The sequence below is a fragment of the Acinonyx jubatus genome, chromosome C1 (assembly GCF_027475565.1).
Source record: "Acinonyx jubatus isolate Ajub_Pintada_27869175 chromosome C1, VMU_Ajub_asm_v1.0, whole genome shotgun sequence".
Classification (NCBI taxonomy): domain Eukaryota; kingdom Metazoa; phylum Chordata; class Mammalia; order Carnivora; family Felidae; genus Acinonyx; species Acinonyx jubatus.
In genome coordinates this window covers 20,665,151-20,686,746 of record NC_069381.1, presented here as the reverse complement: position 1 = coordinate 20,686,746, position 21,596 = coordinate 20,665,151, and the positions used below count along the sequence as shown (strand labels likewise).

The following is a 21,596-nucleotide window of genomic DNA, read 5'->3' as shown; positions in this document are numbered from 1 at the left end:
AAGTTGCACACAGTTTTGAGAAAAGCCCCTTTTACTTGTGTTGGTTTGATAAGACAACAGCATCCAAGGGCTGAGTGTCTGAGGATGAAGCCATGCTGATGAGGCTGAGGGGATGGGCGTAAAGGAGACACGGAGGGACCAAGCATCGTGGTTAAGAGAGTCAGGAGCACAGAGCGCTAGGTTCGACGCTGGCTCTTCTCTTTAATAGCTCTGTGACCTCAGGTCGATTGCTCAGTCTCACCCACAATGGTCAGGCACCCCGGTGTACCATTAAAAGGTCACAGGAGCAAGGAGATGTTATTCATCCGTAGGTCAGCCAGGCAGGCTGGGCATGGGGCAGCTAGGGACCCCTGGCCAGACACCTCTGCAAGGTGGATTAGCCATCTTGGTCAGATGGGGACTGGAGGCGTTCCCAGGACCAGGTACTTTCAGTTGTAAAACTGGGAAAGTCCTGGGCAAACTGGGATGAGTGGTCACCCTATACCCGGGCCCCTGCCAACCTCGTGTGTTTAATCCGGCGTATGTTATTTTGTACACGTGTCTACGATATGGAAAAGGTTGGGAATTCTGTAAAGTGGGGATTGGAAAAGGTTGGGAAGCTCAGTTTCTTCATCTGTAAAGTGGGGGTGCTAAGAGTGCTTACCTCATTTGGTTGTCGTGAAGATTAAGTGAATAAAGCAGGACCTTTTGATCCTGCGCTTTTGACCCAGAGGCACAGCCAGATTCTATGTCTTTGCCAACCAAGGGCCCCTTGCTCCAAGATTTAAAAAAAAAAACAACAAAACTATCCACAGTTTATCTGCCAGTGTTACAAATGTGAGGTACAGTAGCACACTACGTTAAATTGGAAAAATAAATGCAAACTCCTCACCTTAAAAAAATAATTATTGTCAGTGCCAATTACTAATAACTATTGTCATTGCTGATTACTAAGAGGGATCCAAGGGCAGCAGCCCCCTGCCCAGAGACAACTCTCAGAAGGCTCATGTGTGCTGTTCTCCTCCAGAGGAGGGGCAATGAGTCCATGGCTTAGGGAAAGAGAAAACTGGAACATCCTCCTGTTGCCAGAAAGCCAGTAGGCTGTAAATAACATTAGCGGCACTGATAGGACAAAGGAACCAACCTCTCACGGGCCACGATGTGACCACAGTGGCATCTATATCAACCTGATGGTTATTTTATTATTGTTGCTGTCAAAGTTATTGGAAAAGTTGAATCTGTGAAAGGCCATGAGTCCATGATGACAACCGAAATAGGAAAGTTCCAAATAGAGAAAGGACACAAAAACTGGTTGAAACGCGTAAGAATGGTGACTGTCATATGATATGTTTAACGGTTTTTTTTTTTTTCTTTTTCAAGGAATCTCTGTGTCCAAAATGGAACTTGAACTCACAACCCCGAGATCAAGAGTCACATGCTCTACCAACTAAGCCAGCCAGGTCCCTTTAAAAAGATTGGGGTGCCTGGGTGGCTCAGTCGGTTAAGCGACCGATTTCGGCTCAGGTCATGATCTCACAGTCCATGAGTTTGAGCCCCGCGTTGGGCTCTGTGCTGACAGCTCAGAGCCTGGAGCCTGCTTCAGATTCTGTGTCTCCCTCTCTCTCCACCCCTCCCCTGTTCATTCTCTGCTTCTCTCTCTCTCCCAAAAATAAATAAAGATTCTAAAAATTAAAAAAAAAAAAGGAAGGACTCAATGAGTTCTAGACAAAGGGAACTGTGGGCGGAACACAGGTGGTTGGGCTGGGTTGCTCACACACAAAGATGAAATTGGTGAGGACAACAGAGTACTCCAAGAACCAATCAGCCTCGAGTCCTGCTAACTCGACAGACTCAATCCCTCTTCTACGAAATGAAACCTTCAGGTGGCCCTATGAACATAACAAAATAACGTCTTAATAGGAATACATGAATTTTCAAAAATGCAAAAGTGCCCATCGGTGTTAACAAACGGACGAGTTATGTAATGTGGCCCATGTGAGACTGAAAGCCTATCGTTTGAGGGAAGACATCAGCTTGCAAAAAACTAACACCTATATAGAAGGCATGACTTAAAAAGTCTTACAGACACAACAAAAAGAAAACATCATTTTTGTGTGTTTTGTCTGTTCCCTAAGATATTTGAAGTACTTTTAAGAAAGAGCCATACCAGGGGTGCCTGGGTGGCTCAGTCAGTTAAGCGTCCGACTTCAGCTCAGGTCACAATCTCGCAGTCTGTGAGTTCGAGCCCTGCGTCGGGCTCTGGGCTGATGGCTCAGAGCCTGGAGCCTGCTTCAGATTCTGTGTCTCCCTCTCTCTCTGCCCCTCTCCCGTTCATGCTGTGTCTCTCTCTGTCTCAAAAATAAATAAACGTTAAAAAAAGAAAAAGAGCCATACCAAAACTTTAATTTCAGTTTAAAAATTTAAAGATATTTACTTAAGTTGGTCAACAATGTTTAAATACTCAAAAGAGTGATTTCAAGTTTTATTAGCTGTAAGACTTGAATAGAGTGAGCATTAAATAGTTGTGGGGGTTCTGCCACATATAAAAGCCTCTCTGGTATTGAGATAATTCTGTAGGGAGCGCCTGGCTGGCTCAGTCGGTAGACCATATGAATCTTGATCTCAGGGTTGTGGGTTTGAGCCCCACATTGGGTGTAGAGATTACTTAAGAATAAAATTTCATAGGGGCGCCTGGGTGGCTCAGTCGGTTAAGCGTCCTGACTTTGGCTCAGGTCATGATCTCGCCGTTCACGAGTTCGAGCCCCGCGTCGGGCTCCGTGCTGACAGCTCAGAGCCTGGAGCCTACTTCAGATTCTGTGTTTCCATCTCTCTGCTCCTCCCCTGCTCACACTCTGTCTCTCTCTCTATTAAAAGCAAATTAAAAAAAACAAAAAAAAAAAAAACAGGAAAAAAAACTTAAAAAAATAAAATCTCATGAAAAAAAGAATTGCTATCAGTATTATCCAATTCATATCTATTATTACTGGTAGAAAGAATCAGTACAATATAAAACTGAAAATTGTTACCCAGTAAAAGTTGGAGAATCACATGTTGTGTATAACATTGACAACTTCAAAAAGTCCCCTGAATCAAATTGTACTTGATAGAAATAATAAGCACCCATAAAACTACAGTGGCAGATGTGAAAAATTAGTAAAATTTGGTTTGGATCAAACTTGAATGATGAATTAAGCACTCAGTATAATAAAATTTGTCCAGGAAAGAACTGATTCACATAAAAATTATTTTAGTAAAATTAAAAATGGAAAAAATTAGAAATGAGTAAATCTCACTGTAGAGAAAATTGAGCAGGAAATTAAGTCTAATGAAAATTCATCAATGTAGGGACAGTTCTGATTAAAATATGTGAATTTATAAAGTAGAGGCAAAATGACATGAGAAGTTGAAATGGCTTTTTTTTTTAACTGTGGCCAAATATACATAAAATAATATTCATCATTTTAACCATTTTACTTATTAAATGTTTGTATTATTTTAATTTTTGAGAGAGAGAGAGAGAGAGAGACAGACGTGAGCAGGGGAGGGGCAGAGAGAGAGGGAGACCCAGAATCTGAAGCAGGCTCCAGGCTCCCAGCTGTCAGCACAGAGCCCGATGTGGAGCTCGAACTCGTGAACTGCGAGATCATGACCTGAGCCAAAGTCGGATGCTTAACCAACGGAGCCATCCAGGTGCCCCATTTTAACCACTAAAAAAAAATTTTTTTTGTAATGCTTATTTATTTTGCAGAGAGAGAGAGAGGAAGACAGAGAGAGAGGAAGAGAGGGCAGCGAGAGAGGGACACAGAATCTGAAGCAGGCTCCAGGCTCTGAGCTGTCAGTGCAGAGCCCAATGTGGGGCTTGAATAAAGAGCCATGAGATCATGATCTGAAGTTTAACCCACTGAGCCATCCAGGCACCCCTAACCATTTAAAATGTACAGTTCAGTGGCATTCGCACTATGTTCACTGGTATTTTAGCATGTGGTAAATTAGTGCATGCTACCAAATTAGCATCTGGTAATTTAGCAGAATTTCCTTCCTTTTTAAGGATGAAAAATATTCGATTGTATGCCCATACCACATTTCGTTTTCCATTCATCTGTCAGTGGATACTTGGGTTGCCGTGAAATATGCTACTATGAATGTGGGTGTACAAGTATCTGAGTCTCTTTTGGTTCTTTGGGGGTCTCTTACAATTTCTGGGGTATATACCCGGAAATAGAGCTGCTGGATCATATGGTAATTTTACTTTTCATTTTTGAGGAACTACCATACCTGGAGAGGGAAAAGGAAGACTTCAACTTGACAAGAGCAAACCTTGAGAGATGAAATCACGAACATGCACACAAACACACACACATAAGTCACAGAATTATTTTAGTGCTGATTGAGAACTGAGCCCTCTGTTCAATTCATTAGGTCGTCAAGCTCTTGAAAAGGTGTGAAGAAAATCTTATTTTGATGTTTTGCCTTGTGCAGTATTTTAATTAAGACACTTTCATTTCATTTATTTTTAAATGTATGATCTTCTCAGCTGAATTTATAACTAGTAGAACCCACATGAGGACAATTACCTCAAGTGACCCACATCTTAAAATTTCCCAGAATACTCTTAATTCCAAACATGTTGCCCTATATATCAAATATACTCTTATTTGCCAGATTATGTAAATTTCAATCACCTTGGGCTTAATATAACAGTGTCCTCATGGTATGCCTCAGGTTTTTGTCCTTGGCTGTATCTTGTTTATTCCTCGGTGTTGATTTGGAGGCTTACAGAATTTAAATTTTATTTTTTTTTTAGTGTTTATTTATTGTTGAGAGAGAGAGAGCGAGTGCAGGAGGGGCAGAGAGTGAGGGAGACACAGAATCCAAAGCAGGATCCAGGCTCCAAGCTGTCAGCACAAAGCCGGTGCAGGGCTCAAACCCACAAACTGTGAGATCATGACCTGAGCAGGTCAGAGGCTTAACTGCCTGAACCACCCAGGGGCCCCCGGAGGCTTACAGAATTTACATAGGTAAGAGGTGGGAAATGGGCAATGTCTGACCCACAGATACACTTTCTTTGGCCTACACGGTGTTTTTAAGATTTTTTTAATTTACTTAAAAACACTTAAAATTCAGAAATTTTTTACACAAAAATCAAAATTTCTGGCATCTGCTAAAGAAGCACATAGATGGCAACACTAGGCCCATATTCATTGGCTTGGTTGCTGTTTACCATTATGTTTGCATGGTTGTTTTTCTCACTGCGGAGAAAAGAGTAAAAAGTTTCCCTCTATTATCTAACCCACTACATCTACAGTTTTGCTGCCTGACCCCAGTTGTCAACTTGAGTTTGTGCTCCAGTTCTAAGATGTACAAGAAGGTATAGTGACCACACTGGTTGGTGCAATCAGACTTCCTGGGCTTGAATGCCGACTTAGCCTTTCTTTGCCTCAGCTGCCCCCTTTGTAAAATCGGGACAATAAACGGTACTCACCTACCTCACAGGGTTGAGTTAGTGAATGTAAAATATTTAAGGCAGTGTCTGCAGTTTCAGAAAAGTAAAATGGCCCAGGAACCCAGTTACCATGTCTAGCTTACTATTGAATCCCTGGGGCCAGCACAGACCTTGGAACACAATACGCAACGTTAAATACTTCCTATCACAAAAGCGAGGTGTGCCAACCTAGTGATAGAGGAAGGAACTGACAGGCGCGTTCCCCTCTCTACAGGAGGGACAGAACAATGTTATAAGAAGAAGTGGTTAAGTAATCGGGGATGCAGAGGCGTATTGCCCTGGGGTGGATGGCGGGGCAGGAGCAGGATACCATCCTCACATATTTTGGGGAAGAGAGTGTAAGTGCCTTATAGCCTCGCTGGGAGAATCAGAACGAGGGAACGCGGATACGAGGAAAGAACTCGGCTTTTTTGAGGACAGGAACTAGCAACCCCACGAGGGGCTGTGAAGCGCGTAAGGCGAGGTCCCCCGGTGCGCAAGCGCCGCACGATGGCGAGGCGGAGTCGCCGAGGCCTGAATTCTGCTGTAACCATGTAGATTACGGCGACGTCTGATTGGTGAGAGTTTGGCGGGAACAGGAGGACGCCTAACAAAGGAAGTGATGTAAAGTGTCGCCCATCTGGCGGAGGTGGGATTATACGGCCTGAGCTACGGAATTATCATTTTGCTTGGTTGTTTTCTTGAGACACCGCCCATCAGCCTCTCTCTGCTCCTTGCTTCCGCTTGCGCAGCGTGTTTTGCCCGTAGTAAAAATGGCCGCAGAGCCTTCGGACCCCCGTGGCAGCGCAGGGCGCGTTTTCTTAAGCAGGGCCTGGGAAGACAGGAAAAAGTGTAGAGTTCGTGAGCATTGATTGGCAGAAGCACGAAGCGTTCTGGACGCTGATTGGCTCCGTCCTTCGCGGGAAGGAGTTTGTGGCACCCGCGGGAAGTAGGTGTAGCACTGCGGGCGAAAGGGGGTTCTGAGGATCCCGGCCAACCCACCAGACGGGAGTCTTCTGGGCGTCTCTCCTGAAGGGATCGTGACCAAGATGTGGTTTGGTAAGGATGAGCGTCGCAAGGAGGATTTAGCAAGAGGGCGGGGGGTCGGACAGACGTGTGGCGGGGGGAATGGGGGAGGGACGGGGTGGGCAAGGGGCGAGGACCCGGGGCTAGGTGGTGGGGAAGATTAGGGCGACGCTGGGAGTGGTTGGCCGTGGGGTGAAGTCTGAGGGGCCCGGTGGGCTCTTCAGAGGCTTGGGAAGCAGCACAGGCATTGATACTGTTGTTTAAAACCAGGCGGATCTGAAAGCTATGGCACTTCTTTTGGCGGAGTCGGCGGCGGCTACACACAGTCCCCGGGGGGCTTCGGAATGCCGACACCTTCCCAGGCTGAAAAGAAATCAGTAGGTTGAAAGAGCATTTCGTTTTATTTTATTCTGGCCTGAAGCTCCTAACTCATCCCTGAGAGAAAATGTCTGCGGCGAAAGGTGTTAAACATGAACTGATTGGATAATTACCAACTATTGTCGTATGGAATCTTACAGTTGAGTGCTGTAAGTTTCAAAAATGAAATTTCTCCCACTTTCACTTCCACTGTTTTTTTGGCTTTATTTTGAAGTTTACTAAGGAATCAGTTTTGTGGACAAACTGAACTGGTATTAGCCTATTTTGCCTTCTTCGTGTATTTGAAAAAAAAATTTTTTTTAAATTAAATGTAATGAGGTGCTAAAAAGCGGTGGAAAGAGCATGGTGTTGGAAGTCAGGTGGATCTGTGTTCTGTTGCTCTGACACTAATGGTCTCATTGGACAAATTTCTTAACCTCAGGAATCAAGTGGGATTACTGCTAAATGGGATTAATAATACATGCCTTACATGTTGTAATAATACATGTAATATTGTAATAATACATGCCTTACAAAGTTGTTGTGAGACTTAATATTGTGGTCTATATAAGTGCCTGCCTTATAGTCCCTTTTAATAAGTGATCCCAGATATTTTTATTAAAAAAGACATGAGTGATGGAGCCCAAATACATAGCGTCAAGAATCGGCTTTTAACTGGCGGTGACTTTAGTGCAGCAACTTGAACCTTGTGGCCCTTGGTTTTTCTCATCTGATAAATGGTACTAGGATGACTTCTCTCACAGGGTGGTTCTGAGAATTGATAGGTGAGGTAATGTGATGTATAGGAAAGCTCTGCGTAAAAAGCTGTCCAAATGCTTGTTATTCACTCTTGCAGGAATGAATTTGCCTTTAACAACTACCGTTGATTTCATCCTTTAAACACAAGGTTGATGTGGCTACTCTTTAGCTGTCGTTCACAATGTGGTGTTCAGGTTCAATGTTAGGAAGTTCTCTGTTCTTTGTATGGGTTGATAAGCTTTCACCTAAACTATTAATTCAGGGGTGTGTCGGTGGGAAAGAATTCGTCGATAATTACCATACATTTGACACTGCATTATATTTTTCGTACAGGTTATTTCCTATAATCCCATAACGTATTTATTGTTTACTCCATTGTACAACAGAGGCTCTGGGAGATTAAGGGACTGCCTAAGCTTATATAGCTAGTAAGTAAATGGAACTCTAGACAGTGCACACGTGATGCTGAGCGAATCCAAAATCTGGTAAGCAGCTTCTCTGTATTGTGGTTTTCTTTTTCCCAGCCAAGACCACAGGGGACTCTGGTACGCTTTGTCTTCCTTGAGGTTGTGAAGAAGAAAACAAAAGATAGAGCATTAGTTTTTATCTTTCCTGAGCGTAACTATTTTCTTCATTCCAGTTGATAGAATTTTTGTCTCAGGATCCCTTGCTTGGGCCGTGTATTAAGACAGCTTTTCGGAGAGTGATACTGGTTATAAGCTGAAGACTCAAACCCAGCTCTTGCTGGTTTTCCATCTAGTGCTTTTTCAACAGTAAATTAGATAATCACCTTATCCAAAATGTTTCCTGTCTCCTGTAAACTGTTATATTTTATTGAATCATATGAGATTTTCAATACTGACCACTTTTTCCCCTAAAGATGGTAGTTTCATACAGCACTGTCCAGAGTAACCTATGGTTTGTAGTCAACGAGAAAATAATTCTATTTTCAAATAAATATACATTCACATGCTCTGTGAACCTCTTTGGAACAAACCAGGAACTCCTTGTAACCAATTCCTGGCACATAATATGTGCTTGTTAAAAAACAGGAAATACCTGTGATTTGAGATGAACTTGAAGGTATTGCTAACACCTCAATCATTATTGGAATAGTATTTATTTAGTGAGTACACACTTCATGGAGAGATAAACATTAGCATTTCTATATACATTATGTTTGGTTTACAATTTGAAAGGTAGATCTCGCTGTTTTACAGAAGAGGTGGTAGCATGTCCAGGGCTATGAAGCTGGGATTGAACGCAGGTCTATAGAACTGTGGCACCAAAGCCCATGTTCTTGTTCCTGCTACCAATAGTGGTTCATAGTTTTCTTATGCTAAAAATACAATGAAAATCTCACCTGTGATAGATGGAAACAGTATAGAGTAGTGAGAACTAAAACATGGGACCTCAGCAAATTTTAAATCTATAAATACTAATATCACATGTAATCTTGCCTATAAAGTACCATAAAATAAAATTGAAAAGCATCACTACTACTGATTCCTTCACATCCTTATTAAAAGCTGTTGCACATATAAACAGGAGCAGTAGCTGACATAATAATTGCTAACATTTTTGGCGGGGGAGCCGGGGGCGCGCCTGGGTGGCTCAGTCGGTTAAATGTCTGACTTCGGGCTCGGGGCACGATCTCATCACGGTTCGTGAGTTCGACCCCTGTGTTGGGCTCTGTGCTGACACCTCAGAGCTTGGAGCCTGCTTTGGATTATGTGTCTCCGGCTCTCTCTGCCCCTCCCCCACTCACGCTCTGTCTCAAAAATAAATAAACAGAAGAAAAATTTTTTAAAGTAATAATTGCTAACCTTTTTTGAGTGCTTACAACGTGCCAGGTATTATTCTACGTACTTCACCATATACTTAATTTTCGGAATTTTTATCATTCCTAGTTTTACAGATAAGAAAACTAAGATACAAGTGAGTTGAAAAACATGACCAAGAGCACACTGCTCCTGATAGAGCCATAATCTTAACCCTCAAGCTTAACTGCCACTTTTTGTGACGTGTGCTGGTAGTTAGCGGGGCTTACTTTTTACCATCCTGGCAAGGCTCCCCATTCAAAATTATGCTTCAGCACAAGGAAATACTCTGCTAGTATCATATGGACCTTCAGGACAAAGCTGCACCTTCTAAATCCATGAATGCTGAGAGTCTGTTACGTTCTGTCTTCCATGTAGAACAGCTATTGGGTTGTTGATGTCTGACAAGAAGAATTGTAATCTCTAATCCGTCGTGCATTTTCTTCCGTGTACTTATTCCCTCTATGAGTTTGCGAGAGTGCCTATTTACCCTTAGTCTGTCATGCCCATCCCTCGCTCGCTGTTTTTTCACTGTCGAAGTTTTCACACTTCCAGGTGGAGCCCAAATGCTACCTCTCGAAAGTGCCAGTATGTTTTTCTGGGATCCCACGTAGTGCATCTCATTCAAGAGTATACCCAGACCAGGTCTATTATTTACACCTCTGCCTCCATTAGGTAGGAATGTGTTGTGAGCAAATCCTATCCCATTTTTCTCATCTTCATGCCATGAGACAAGCCCTGGCCAGTGGTAGGTGACAAGAAGAGTTTACGTTGTCGGTAGGCCGCTTTTAGATGGGATTTCAGTGTCCTCACTAGACAGTCCTCCGCCCGCACCGTGTCCTTTCCCTTTAAGAAAAGGCCCACACTGGCCCAGTGTGGCCAAACCCTTATCCCGTTTCCCCCGAGACTTCCATCTGATTGTCAGAACATCTGTTCTTAAGGAAGCTGTACCTCTAACGTTTTCTTGTATTTTATCACAACACTTAGAGCAACTCCAAAGTTCTGTCTCCTCTGGTCATTTCTCAAACCCTTTCCAAATACCATCTCATGTCATTGGTGACCCGAACAGCCAGCTCCAGCTTGCCTTCATTCTAAAATTGGAGTTAAAGTTTTGTTCTGGAAAAGCGGGTCATCCTTCCTTATGTTGTCCCCATTCTGGCCTGGTCATTTCGGTGAATCCCTCGTGTCCCACAGACTTCTCAATTGACCGGGAGCTTTGGAGTCAAACAAGCCTGGTTTGGATTCTCAAGTATGGCATTTGTTAGCTATATAACCTTGGTTTCCATCTCTGTGAAGCAGGGGTAATGAGATTCATTCTTTTTTTTTTTTTTAATTTTTTTTAAACATTTATTTATTATTGAGAGACAGAGCATGAGCACAGGAGGGGCAGAGAGAGGGAGAGATACAGAATCTGAAGCTGTCAGCACAGAGCCTGACATGGGGCTCAAACTCAAACCTTGAGATCGTGACCTGAGCCAAAGTCGGACACTCAACCGACTGAGCCACCCAGGCGCCCCAGTGAGATTCATTCTGAAGAGTCAGTGTTAGGATTGTGTAAAGTGCTTGGCACATAAAAGGTGTTAACGAGTGGTAATTATGAATTCCTTAATTGAATTTATGCGTACTTTTCCTTTTCAGAGAGCCCGAGCCCAGCACATTGTACCCTGTACCATATCTCAGCTGCTTTCTGCCACCCTGGTCGATGAAGTGTTCAGAATTGGGAAGGTTGAGATTTCACAGGTAAGTAAAGTAATTTGTTGCAGGTTCCCTTGCTCATATGAAGAATGAAATAAACTTTCTTTAAAAACACATAAATGTTGTTTTAGTTTCCAGGAAAAGCCAACTTTTTTTTTTCTTTCTGATCTAGGTCACTATTGTGGGTATCATCAGACATGCAGAGAAGGCTCCAACCAACATTGTTTACAAAGTAGATGACATGACAGCTGCACCCATGGATGTTCGCCAGTGGGTTGACACAGATGTAAGCGGCTGTTTCAGGGTGGGGTTACTTTGGGGCTTTGGAGAGGTTGAACTTTTGTCTCACTTTGTAATTTCTTCCTGTAAGAATAATTTACAAGCAAGATATCAAAGGCAGAGACCCTGCAATGAAAGGTTAATACATTTGGTTTCATGGAAGTTTCAAATGTTCTCAACTTCACTATCCTTATAAGCAAAGTTAAAAGGCAAGTGACAGGAGGTGCTAGAATGTAAACTCCGTGAAAACGGGGTTTTGTTGTTGTTGTTATTGTTCTTTTGTTTTTCAGGACAGGGATTTTTGTCTCGGTCACCATTGTATCCCCCTCACCTAGAACAGTGCTAGTTACATGGTGGGCCCTCGGTAAATATTGTTTAAATCAGCGGGAAGGTTTTTTGTGACACATTACAAATGTTAACATTTTTCAATTAGTAAAAGCTATTACAAAGCAAAAAAAAAAGCCACTGCGTCTTAGAAAAATGGGCAAAGAAGATGCAGAGATAATTCATAAAAGATGAAACATAATTTGCAATGGTAACAAGCAGGTTTAATAAACATTAAGGTACCGTTTTTAACTTATTAAATTAGCATAGAAAAAAAAAAAGAATGTCCACTTCTGGTAAGAGTAGTAGCTAACACAGTGCCTCTGGCACTTAGCACTTAGAACGTTCATTGAATGATTTGTCATTATTTCTCCAGGGAAGCGGATACCATCCTACCTTGATGGTTTGAGTACAGATGAGTATAACCTACCTCAGCAATCAGCCGGTGATCAAAATCACCCATCATAAAAATGTTGACCTGGCACTCCACTGCTAGAGGTTTACGTTAAGGAAGTAATTAAAGATGTGTGCCAAGATTCAGCTGTAAGAATCTTGATCATAGCATTGTTTCTAATAATGAAAAATTAGGGATGTCATGGGGGCTCAGTTGGTGAAGCATCTGACTCTTGATTTCGGCTCAGGTCACGATGTCACGGTTGTGTCAGGCTCGACGCTGAGCATGGAGCCTACTTGAGATTCTCTTTCTCCCTCCGTCCCTCTTCCCCACTCATGTGCTCGTGCTTTCTCTCTCCCTCTCACTCTCTAAAAAAAGGTGTGGGGGCCGGGGGGGGGCGGGTGGTGCCTAGATGGCTCAGTCAGATAAGTGTCTGACTTGTGGTTATTCGGCTCAGGTCACAATCTCACAGTTTCATGAGTTTGAGCCCCACATCAGGCTCTGTGCTAACAGCACAGAGCCTGCTTGAGATTCTCTCTCGTACTCTCTATTCCTCCCCCACTTGCACTCTCTCAAAAAAATAAAAGAAAGGGGGGTTGCTTAGGTGGCTGAGTCGGTTAAATGTCTGACTTTAAGTTCTACATTATCACTTGCAATGGTGTGAAGTATCCCATTGTATAAATGCATGACTGTTGGGTATTTAGGTTGTTTTCAATTTTTTAGTATTCTAAACTATGCCATATGAATATTCTTAAAGCTTTAAGTGTTAAGTAATCTCTACACCCAACATGAGGCTTGAACTCAAAACCTCAAGATAAAGAGCTGCATATAAAGCTAAACCTAAATGCATGTTCTTAATTATTTCCTTAAAATCCTAAAGGTAGAGTTGCTATGCTGATAAGTGTATCCACCAGAAAGTTGTATGCCCAAGACCATTTGAACACGAGTGCATATTGTCTTTTTTTTTTAATATATGTATATTTTTAATTTATTTATTTTGAGAGAGAGAGTGCAGGAGTGAGGAAGAGAGAGAGAATCCCAAGCAGGCTCCACACTGTCAGCATGGAGCCCAATGCAAGGCCCACGAACTGTAAGATCATGACCTGAACTGAAGTTGGACACTCAACTGACTGAGCCACCTAGGGGCCCCTAGTAGTTTTTCATTTCTTTTCTTTTTTTTTTTTTTTTTATGTTTATTTATTTTTGAGAGCAAGAGAGAGAGACAGAGCATGAGCAGGGAAGAGCCAGAGAGAAAAGGAGACACAGAATCTGAAGCAGGCTCCAGACTCTGGGCTGTCAGCACAGAACCTGACGCATTGCTCGAACTCACAAACCGTGAGATGGTGACCTGAGCCCAAGTCGGACGCTTAACCGACTGAGCCACCCAGGCACCCTTATAATTTAGCAGTTTCAGAGTTTCACCAACATCTCTAAAACCTTAGTGTGATACGTATTTTATCTTTTAGGATGCCAGCAGTGAAAACACCGTGGTTCCTCCAGAAACGTATGTAAAAGTGGCTGGCCATCTGAGATCTTTTCAGGTAAAGTCAGAAAAAAATCATAGTTGAAATATGTTTGCATGAAGCAGTTTCTGGATTCATGCCTGAGTTTAGGATACTTAAGATTGAACCAAGCCTTTATATTCAGCGGGTGTTAGATTGAAATTTTTTCATTATTCTCTTGAAAGAAATAACGGGTTTTGACCTTAATATGAAACTAACAGAATGGTAGGGACAGAATAGGATCCCTGTCTGTAATTGCCATCTGTGGCATCCGCTAGGGGTACAAGGAGGACACAGGATTCACAGTCAGACTATACTCTGCTTGGTTGTATAAGCTCGCACAAGTCATTGAATAGCTCTGAGCTCTAGCTTTGGTTTTTTCTCCCATTAATAACTTTATTTGGATTAACCTTAAGTTAAAAATTTGAAGTATATAATACATTTTCTCCATTTTGGCAAAATATAACCAGGAAAAGTGCCACGGTGTTTTAACCTGAAGTTGATTTGAATGTGCTCGTGCTTCATTTACCTTTTTCTCTTTATTCCAAAAGAACAAAAAAAGCCTGGTAGCCTTTAAGATCATGCCTCTGGAGGATATGAATGAATTCACCACACATATTCTGGAAGTAGTCAACGCACACATGATCCTGAGCAAAGCTAACAGCCAGGTGAGCAACTTTACTCTCAGAACTTTCCCTCTTCTCTGGAAGAACATAGACTGCTCTGTGCTACAGCTTTGATTTTCTTGACATTTTGAAGGTTGGGCCGGAAGAAAGGCCTCACTCCGTCCTCAGAACGTTTTCTTTGTGAGCTTTGCCATGTTATTTTATTCCAGAGGAAGCACTCGTGTTTCTCAGAATTACAAGTTCCTCTGACCCCACTGACTTGAAAGGCCGAGGCCTAAGACAACCTTCAAGTGTAGACGTATAATTACAGGCTGAGCACTTGGCTCTAGGATTATATTCATAAAAAAACCCCCACTAGGAGGTATTTTACTGCTTTTTTTCGAACCTGTTGGCTAAATAAGAAAAATTATGGACCATTATTTTGCCCCTGAAGTTATTTTTCTTGCTGAATATTGAAATTTCTCAACATTATTTTATGCTGTGTGAATTCCATTTGGGTAGTCCATCTAGGACCCCACAAAAGGTTTATTGATTCTTGTATTAGAATGTCCTTAGATTATCTAGGGGTGCCTGGCTGGTTCAGTTGGTAGAGCATGTGAGTCTTAATCTCGGGGTTGTGAGTTTACGCCTCATGTTAGGTGTGGAGCTTGTTTTAAAAAACATTAGCAAAAGGGGTGCCTGGGTGGCTTGGTCAGTTGAGTGTTCAACTCTAGATTTCGGCTCAGGTCATGAGCCAGGGGTCGTGGGATTGAGCCCTGCGTCAGGCTCTATGCTGTGCACGGAGCCTGCTTGAGATTCTCTCTCTCTCTCCCTCCTTCTGCCTCTCTCTCCCACTCATGCTCTCTTTCTCTCTCAAATTAAAAAAATATAGCAGGGAACCTGGGTGGCTCAGTCAGTTAAGTGTCTGACCCTTGGTTTCAGCTCAGGTCACGATCTCATGGTTCGTGAGTTCAAGCCCCGCGTCAGGCTCTGCGCTGATAGTGCGGAGCCTGCTTGGGATTCTCTTCTCTCTCCCTCTCTCTCTGCCCCTCCTCTGCTCATTCATTCTCCCCACCCCCCAAATAAATAAATAAATAAACATAAAAATAAAGTTAGCAGAAAAAGAAGAATATCCTTAGGTGATTCTGGTGCCAAGGTGGGGGATTGGTCGCAGTAGGAGAGACTAGAAAACTCTTCAGCCACTAAGGATGTTATTGCATCCTATTCTATGCCAAACAGTTTGGTAAGCACTGGGGATACAGAGATAAATGTATTCATTCGTTCATTCATTCATTTCTTGGAGAAATATTTATTGAGCCTGGTATGTGCCAGTCATTACTCTAGGCCCTTAGAAGGTTTCATCTGGGGAGTGATGTGGTCTGATTTGTCTTTTAAAAAATTCGTTTGGGCTGGGCTATTGTATGGAGTACAGATTATGGGGCTCTAAGAATGGCAACAGAATTGATTCGGGAATGGTAGCAGCAGCTGGGGTAAGGAGTAGTTGGATTCTGACGGATTTTGGAGGTGGAGCTGACAGGACTTCTTGGTGGGGACATGATATAAAGAGGGAGAGTTCAAAAATGACTTCTGGGTTTGGGGCATGAGCAACCAGATGAAGCTAGCAAATCTGGGGGTAAAATCCAGACTTCTGTTTGGACTTCCCAAATATGAGGTGCTCATGCAGTATCCAAGTGGAGAACAGAATGGATGGTTGAATATGTAGAACTGGGATCCAAGGGGGAGAGGTCAGGGCTGGAGGCAGAACTTTGGGAGTCGTGTAGGTGATATTTAAAGCCTTGGATTAGATAAGGTAACTGGAGAGTTCAGAGGTCAGAGACCTGAGCTCTGGGACACACTAATCTTTAGCAATTTGGAGAAGAGGAGCCAGTGGAAGTCAAAGAAGTTGCAAATTGGGCAAGAGGAAACCAGGGAATGTGATTCTGTAGAAGATTCTGAAAAGAGTATTTTTAGGAAGGAGGGGGTGGCAGTCAACTGTAGAATGCTGCCTTGAAGTCAAGGAAGGTGATGGGAGATGTCTCCTGTTCGATTTAGAAACATGGATCTTTGGGGCGCCTGGGTGACACGGCTAATTAAGTGTCTGCCTTAGGTTCAGGTCATGATCTCACAGTTTGTGAGTTCAAGCCCCACATTAGGCTCTCTGCTGTCAGCCAGAGCCTGCTTCAGATCCTCTGTCCCCCCCCCCTTCTCTCTCTGCCCCTGTCCCACTCACATACTCTCTCTCTCTTAAAAAGTAAACTTAAAAAACAATTATAAAAAGTTAAAAAAAAAGGGGGGGAGATGCCTGGGTGGCTCAGTCAGCATCCAACTTTGGCTCAGGTCAGGTCATGATCTTGCAGTTGTGGGTTCAAGCACTGCCTTGGGCTCTGTGCTGACAGCTCAGAGCCTGGAGCCTGCTTTGGATTCTGTGTCTCCCTCTCTCTCTGCCCCTCTCCTGCTCACGCTTTGTCTCTTTCTCTCTCTCTCTCGCTCAAAAATCAATGAACATTGAAAAGAATTATAAAACTAAAAAAAAAAATAGGTTTAAAAAAATTAAAAACATGGATCTCCAAAAGGGAGGCTTTGGTGGTAGAAGATGGGGGAAGTAGGTTAAAAAGAACAGAATTGTGTATGGAAAGTTTAGGGTGTTGGGGCACCTGGCTGGCTCAGTTGGAAGAGCATGCAACTCTTGATCTTGGGATCATGAGTTCATGTCCCACATTGGGTATAGAGGTTACTTAAACATAAATAAAGTTTTTTAAAAAGTTAAGGGGTGTGTCTTATATTACTGTATTTAATGACATATATGTATGTATCAAATATATCATAAAAATGATTTTAAATTGAGGGTGGGTGGTTAGGGAGTAGAAACTGGGGGTGTAGACAATTGTATTGAGTAAATAACCCCCCCCCCCCCAAAGAGTTGGTGTCTGAGCATTGGAGATTCAGATCACTTTAAGCTGTGAGAGCAGTGTAAGTGGCGAGCACAGGGTGCTGTGAAACCACGGAGAAGGGTTTCCTGTCCTGATCTGGACATCAGGAAAGACCCCTTGGAGGGGCACCTGGGTGACTCAGTCAGTTAAGCATCCTACTCTTGATTTCAGCTGAGATCTTGATCTCAGGGTTGTGAGTTCAAGCCCCTTGTTGGGCTCAGCGCTGGGCATGATGCCTACTTAAAAAAAGAAAGACCCCCTTGGAGCAGGTGATGCCTAAACCAAGTCCCAGGTACAGGAGGTGGGGCTACCTGAAGGAGGACATGAAACCCTTTCAAGCAGAGTATCTGGGTAAGAAATCGTATTCAGTTCGGTATTCTTAGATCATAACATGTGAAGCTTCTGTTTCACAGCAGGCAGTGTGAAGGCATCTAACTTGAAAACAAGGGATCGTGATCGATTTTTGTTTATTACCTCAAAGCAATAGGCGTTTAATGAATGTTTATTAAATGATGGACTCTCCTGACTGGATGGGATTTCTCCTGATGAACTTCCACAGTGCTCTTACACCTGTAATGGGCACTTACCATATTTGATCTTCTGTCTTGCTTATTTATTCAGTTCAGTAGGTTAAACATCGACTGGGCACGTACTGCACCAGGCACTGCGTGAAGATGAAGGGGCTAGTGGAGGAAAGTGACATGGGAACAGCATGATGGCTGTTGTGAGAGGGAATGGGCCGAACATGTAAGAGCCAAGAAAAGAACATGGCTGACCTGGCCTGGGGCGTGTCAGAAGGCTCTGCAAAGGCAGTGGCAGTTAAGTTGGCCTCGAAGGATGAGAAGTCAGCGTTTACTAGGCAGATGAGGGAGGGGCATTGCAGACAGGGAACAGCATGTTCAGGTCAGAGGCATGTTTGTAGCTGGCAAGAAGTCCAGGTGCAGCTGGGGAGTGAAGTGTATTGAAAAGAAATGGCCAAGAGTAAAATAGAGATTTTGACATCTAGGGGTACGTCTTAAATGTGTAGGTTTATATTATTTCCACAGGCAGGGGGAGCCACCTGAAAGCTTTCTGTCAGAGGAGGGACACGATTAGAAGCTGTTAACGTGGTAGCAAAGAGAAGACTTTGCTCTCTTTGCTACAGAGCCTGGAGCCTGTTTCAGATTCTGTGTCTCCCTCTCTCTGACCCTCCCTCATTCATGCTCTGTCTCTCTCTGTCTCAAAAATAAATAAACGTTAAAAAAAAAAATTTTTTTTAAATAATAATAATAAAGTCAAGAGCAAGGTAAGAATACCCCAAAATAATAAATGAGTGAATGAATACATGCATGCATGTTTAAATGATCAAGCACCAAGGAAAGATACCATTATAGCGGATCTCCAGGTAATTTTCTTCTCGGTGCTAGTTTTCCTTTGGTTCCCCACAGCATCACAAAAACAAGAATGAGCCAGGAGGTACCCTTCTCTCTGATATTATGTGCTTCAGAGGGTCACTTTACCTTCCTTTGAAATACTCATTAATGATGACAGCTATCCCTTCCAATGTAAGCAGTTGTTACTGGGAAAACTACTTAAATTCTTTTTTGTGAGCCGCTTATTAATAAGCTATTTACAATAACAAGGACTGTTTTTTAAATTGGTAAGTGTTCTAACGTTGTGAACTTTCTTAATTCAGCCCTTAGCAGGGAGAGCAACTATCAGCAATCCAGGAATGGGTGAAGCAGGGAACTTTGGTGGGAATAGCGCCATACCAGCAAATGGCCTCACTGTGGCCCAAAACCAGGTAAACACTGAGTGGCTCCAAAAATTCAAGACACAGAGAGTCCTAAATTTGTTACTTCCTTAATGATTCTAAGGCTTTCTATGTACCTGACTCATTACTTTGTTATAAAGGGACTCAGGTAGGGGTGCCTGGGTGGCTCAGTCAGTTAAGCATCCAACTTCGGCTCAGGTCACGATCTCGTGGTCCGTGAGTTCGAGCCCTGCATTGGGCTCTGTGCTGACAGCTCAGAGCCTGGAGCCTGTTTCAGATTCTGTGTCTCCCTCTCTCTCTCTGACCCTCCCCCGTTCATGCTCTGTCTCTCCCTGTCTCAAAAATAAATAAATGTTAAAAAAAAAAAATTTTTTTTAAGGGACTCAGGTTTACATAAGGGAGTGGATTCAGAGTAGTTGCTAAAATCTTTCTCATTTGACTCTTCAGGTGCTGAGTTTGATTAAGGCTTGTCCAAGACCAGAAGGATTAAACTTTCAGGATCTCAAGAACCAGCTCCAGCACATGTCTGTAGCCTCAATAAAGTGAGTATTTGGTTTCCATCAGCTGGGGCTCCAGAATTGTACCCATTTGACCTCACTAGAGTTTTCTGGTAATGGAGAAGTAAGTTTAAAAAAACAAAACAAAACTGTCAGCTGCAATCTTAACTGACAGAAGGGAAGTTGTCCAGTCACGGAAAGAAAGAAAGAAAAAGGACTTACAAAAATGATGCTACCCATCACGTCATTCATTCACTTGTTCATTTAACAAATAATGAATCCCGTTACGTGTGGTGATTGGAATTTTGGACAAAAACTGACCAGATAAATTTGACGTCTTGTGGAATTCATTCTGGAGGAGTGAGATCCTTAGCTCCTGGTCCTCAGCTAGTAACAGTCCCATTGGTGTTACTGTTCCACTGTGGAGATGTGGGTTTGGCTGTCTGACCCTGAAACTGTAGACGGTCCTTCCAACATCCTTTCTCTGATTCCGTGGTAGACAAGCAGCTTCCTGATTCTGGTGAACGAATCCAACGAACAGTATTTTGGTGCTTGTGATAGTTACTTGTTACTGTAAATCAGTTGATATTCTAGGCTTACACAGAATAAAAAGGTTCGGGTCTAATCTCATTTCCTGTTTTAAACAAAATGAAGATCTTAATTCTTATCTCAGAGTTACAGTGTTGACGAGGTACAGAATCACTGTCATGTGGTAATTGCTCTACAAATTATTACTGTTATTACATATGTTACTGGCACTGATCCAGAGGGCCTTGAAGGGTGTCCTGTCATTTCCGGAAAGATCTTTCCTTTATGCCCTGCAACTTTACTTCCCAGAGGGGGAGCAGGAGGGTTGTGATGGGTGGGTAGGGAGGAGGAACTTTTAAAAGTAGCTGTTTATGCTAGGAGATTCTGTGTGCAAGCTGGACTGTGTTTTTAGATTCTTCATTTGCTTACACGGGCATTTGAGTTAGGCCCTCGTTTCTTGTGTTTACACAGTTTGGGAGAGGAGTCCAAGGCACCCCTGATAGCCATTGTCTCCGTGCATTATCTCAGTTTTGCAGTTTTACTGGTATTTCTCCTTGTAAGAGCCCTGTGAACAAAGTGGCTATGAATTCTTAGCTAAGATAAAAAATGGGAAGTGAGTAAAATCTATGTTTGGCCATATCCAAAAGGCAGTTTCCTGTCTTCTGCATCAGTTTAAAATGAGCCTTTTTTTTTTTCTTTGTTTCTTCCTAGGCAAGCTGTAGATTTTCTTAGCAACGAGGGACACATCTATTCCACTGTGGACGACGATCATTTTAAATCCACAGATGCAGAGTAACTGGGTCTACTTGAGTACCCGAGGTATTTTCCAGCTGGACCTGTTTCCAGAATCTGTTGTCTCCAGCTGCGCATGTTTGGCCAATTGACTTCTAGGGAGTAGCTTTCATCTAGAAAGGGTCTCATTTTGAAAGTTACTGCTCTTCTTTTTTGTTTGTTTGTTTTTGTTTTTTGAAGCTCCATTTTGGGCAACTGACAGAATGTAAACCTGGGTGGACTTTCTTAAAGAAGTTGCAAACAAGCTGCTTACAACATCAGCACAAATGGAAGTGCAAGAGAGATGCTACCAAGAGAGTTGGGCAGCATTACTCAAGCTACACCCGGGAGTTTCCACTCCTAACATGTTTCCTGTTGGAAGAAGATGAGCGGGACCCAGGGCCTTCAGCGGGGAGCGAGCCAAGAAACCCCCTAATCTCTGCCTGCTTTTGTTCCCCCCCTTTGGTTATAGGGTGTTATTTTTCAGAATTGCACTCTCCTTCACCTCGTCATGGCTGCTGCCGAAAGTGTGTTGTTACGTTCTAGAGTGGTGGCCTCATGAGGGCAGGAGAGAGCAAGAGATGTTACTTCGATTTCATGCAAAATAAGTGCCCCCATATGTCTAATAAAATAGTTCTATTGCAGAATTTGTGAAAATGTTATTCTTCTTCCTAAGCTGGTGTCATTACTACTTGATTATCCGAGGCACGTAGCATAGCTTGCTTTGGGTTTGAAATCCTGGCTTTTCCACTTCTAGTTAGGTTCTTGGGCCGGCCACATCAGTTCTGAGGGCCTCCCATTTATTCATGAGAAGAGAACAGCGTCAGTTCCTATAGGTCTGTTGTGAAACTCGAGTAAGATGATGTTTGTAAAGCATCAAGCATTGCCATTCTGA

General features: G+C 42.9%; 1 protein-coding gene across 1 annotated transcript; it reads left to right on the top strand.

Annotated features, from left to right (window-relative positions):
• The first annotated feature begins 6,088 nt into the window (after window positions 1-6,088).
• Window positions 6,089-21,348, top strand: RPA2 (replication protein A2). The gene is made up of 9 exons (XM_015075059.3): window positions 6,089-6,520; window positions 6,758-6,864; window positions 11,062-11,163; window positions 11,291-11,404; window positions 13,582-13,656; window positions 14,169-14,285; window positions 18,828-18,935; window positions 19,353-19,447; window positions 20,642-21,348. The coding sequence occupies exons 1-9, from the start codon at window positions 6,511-6,513 to the stop codon at window positions 20,724-20,726; spliced, it is 813 nt and encodes a 270-aa protein (XP_014930545.2). The 5' UTR covers window positions 6,089-6,510; the 3' UTR covers window positions 20,727-21,348.
• Window positions 21,349-21,596: the final 248 nt, after the last annotated feature.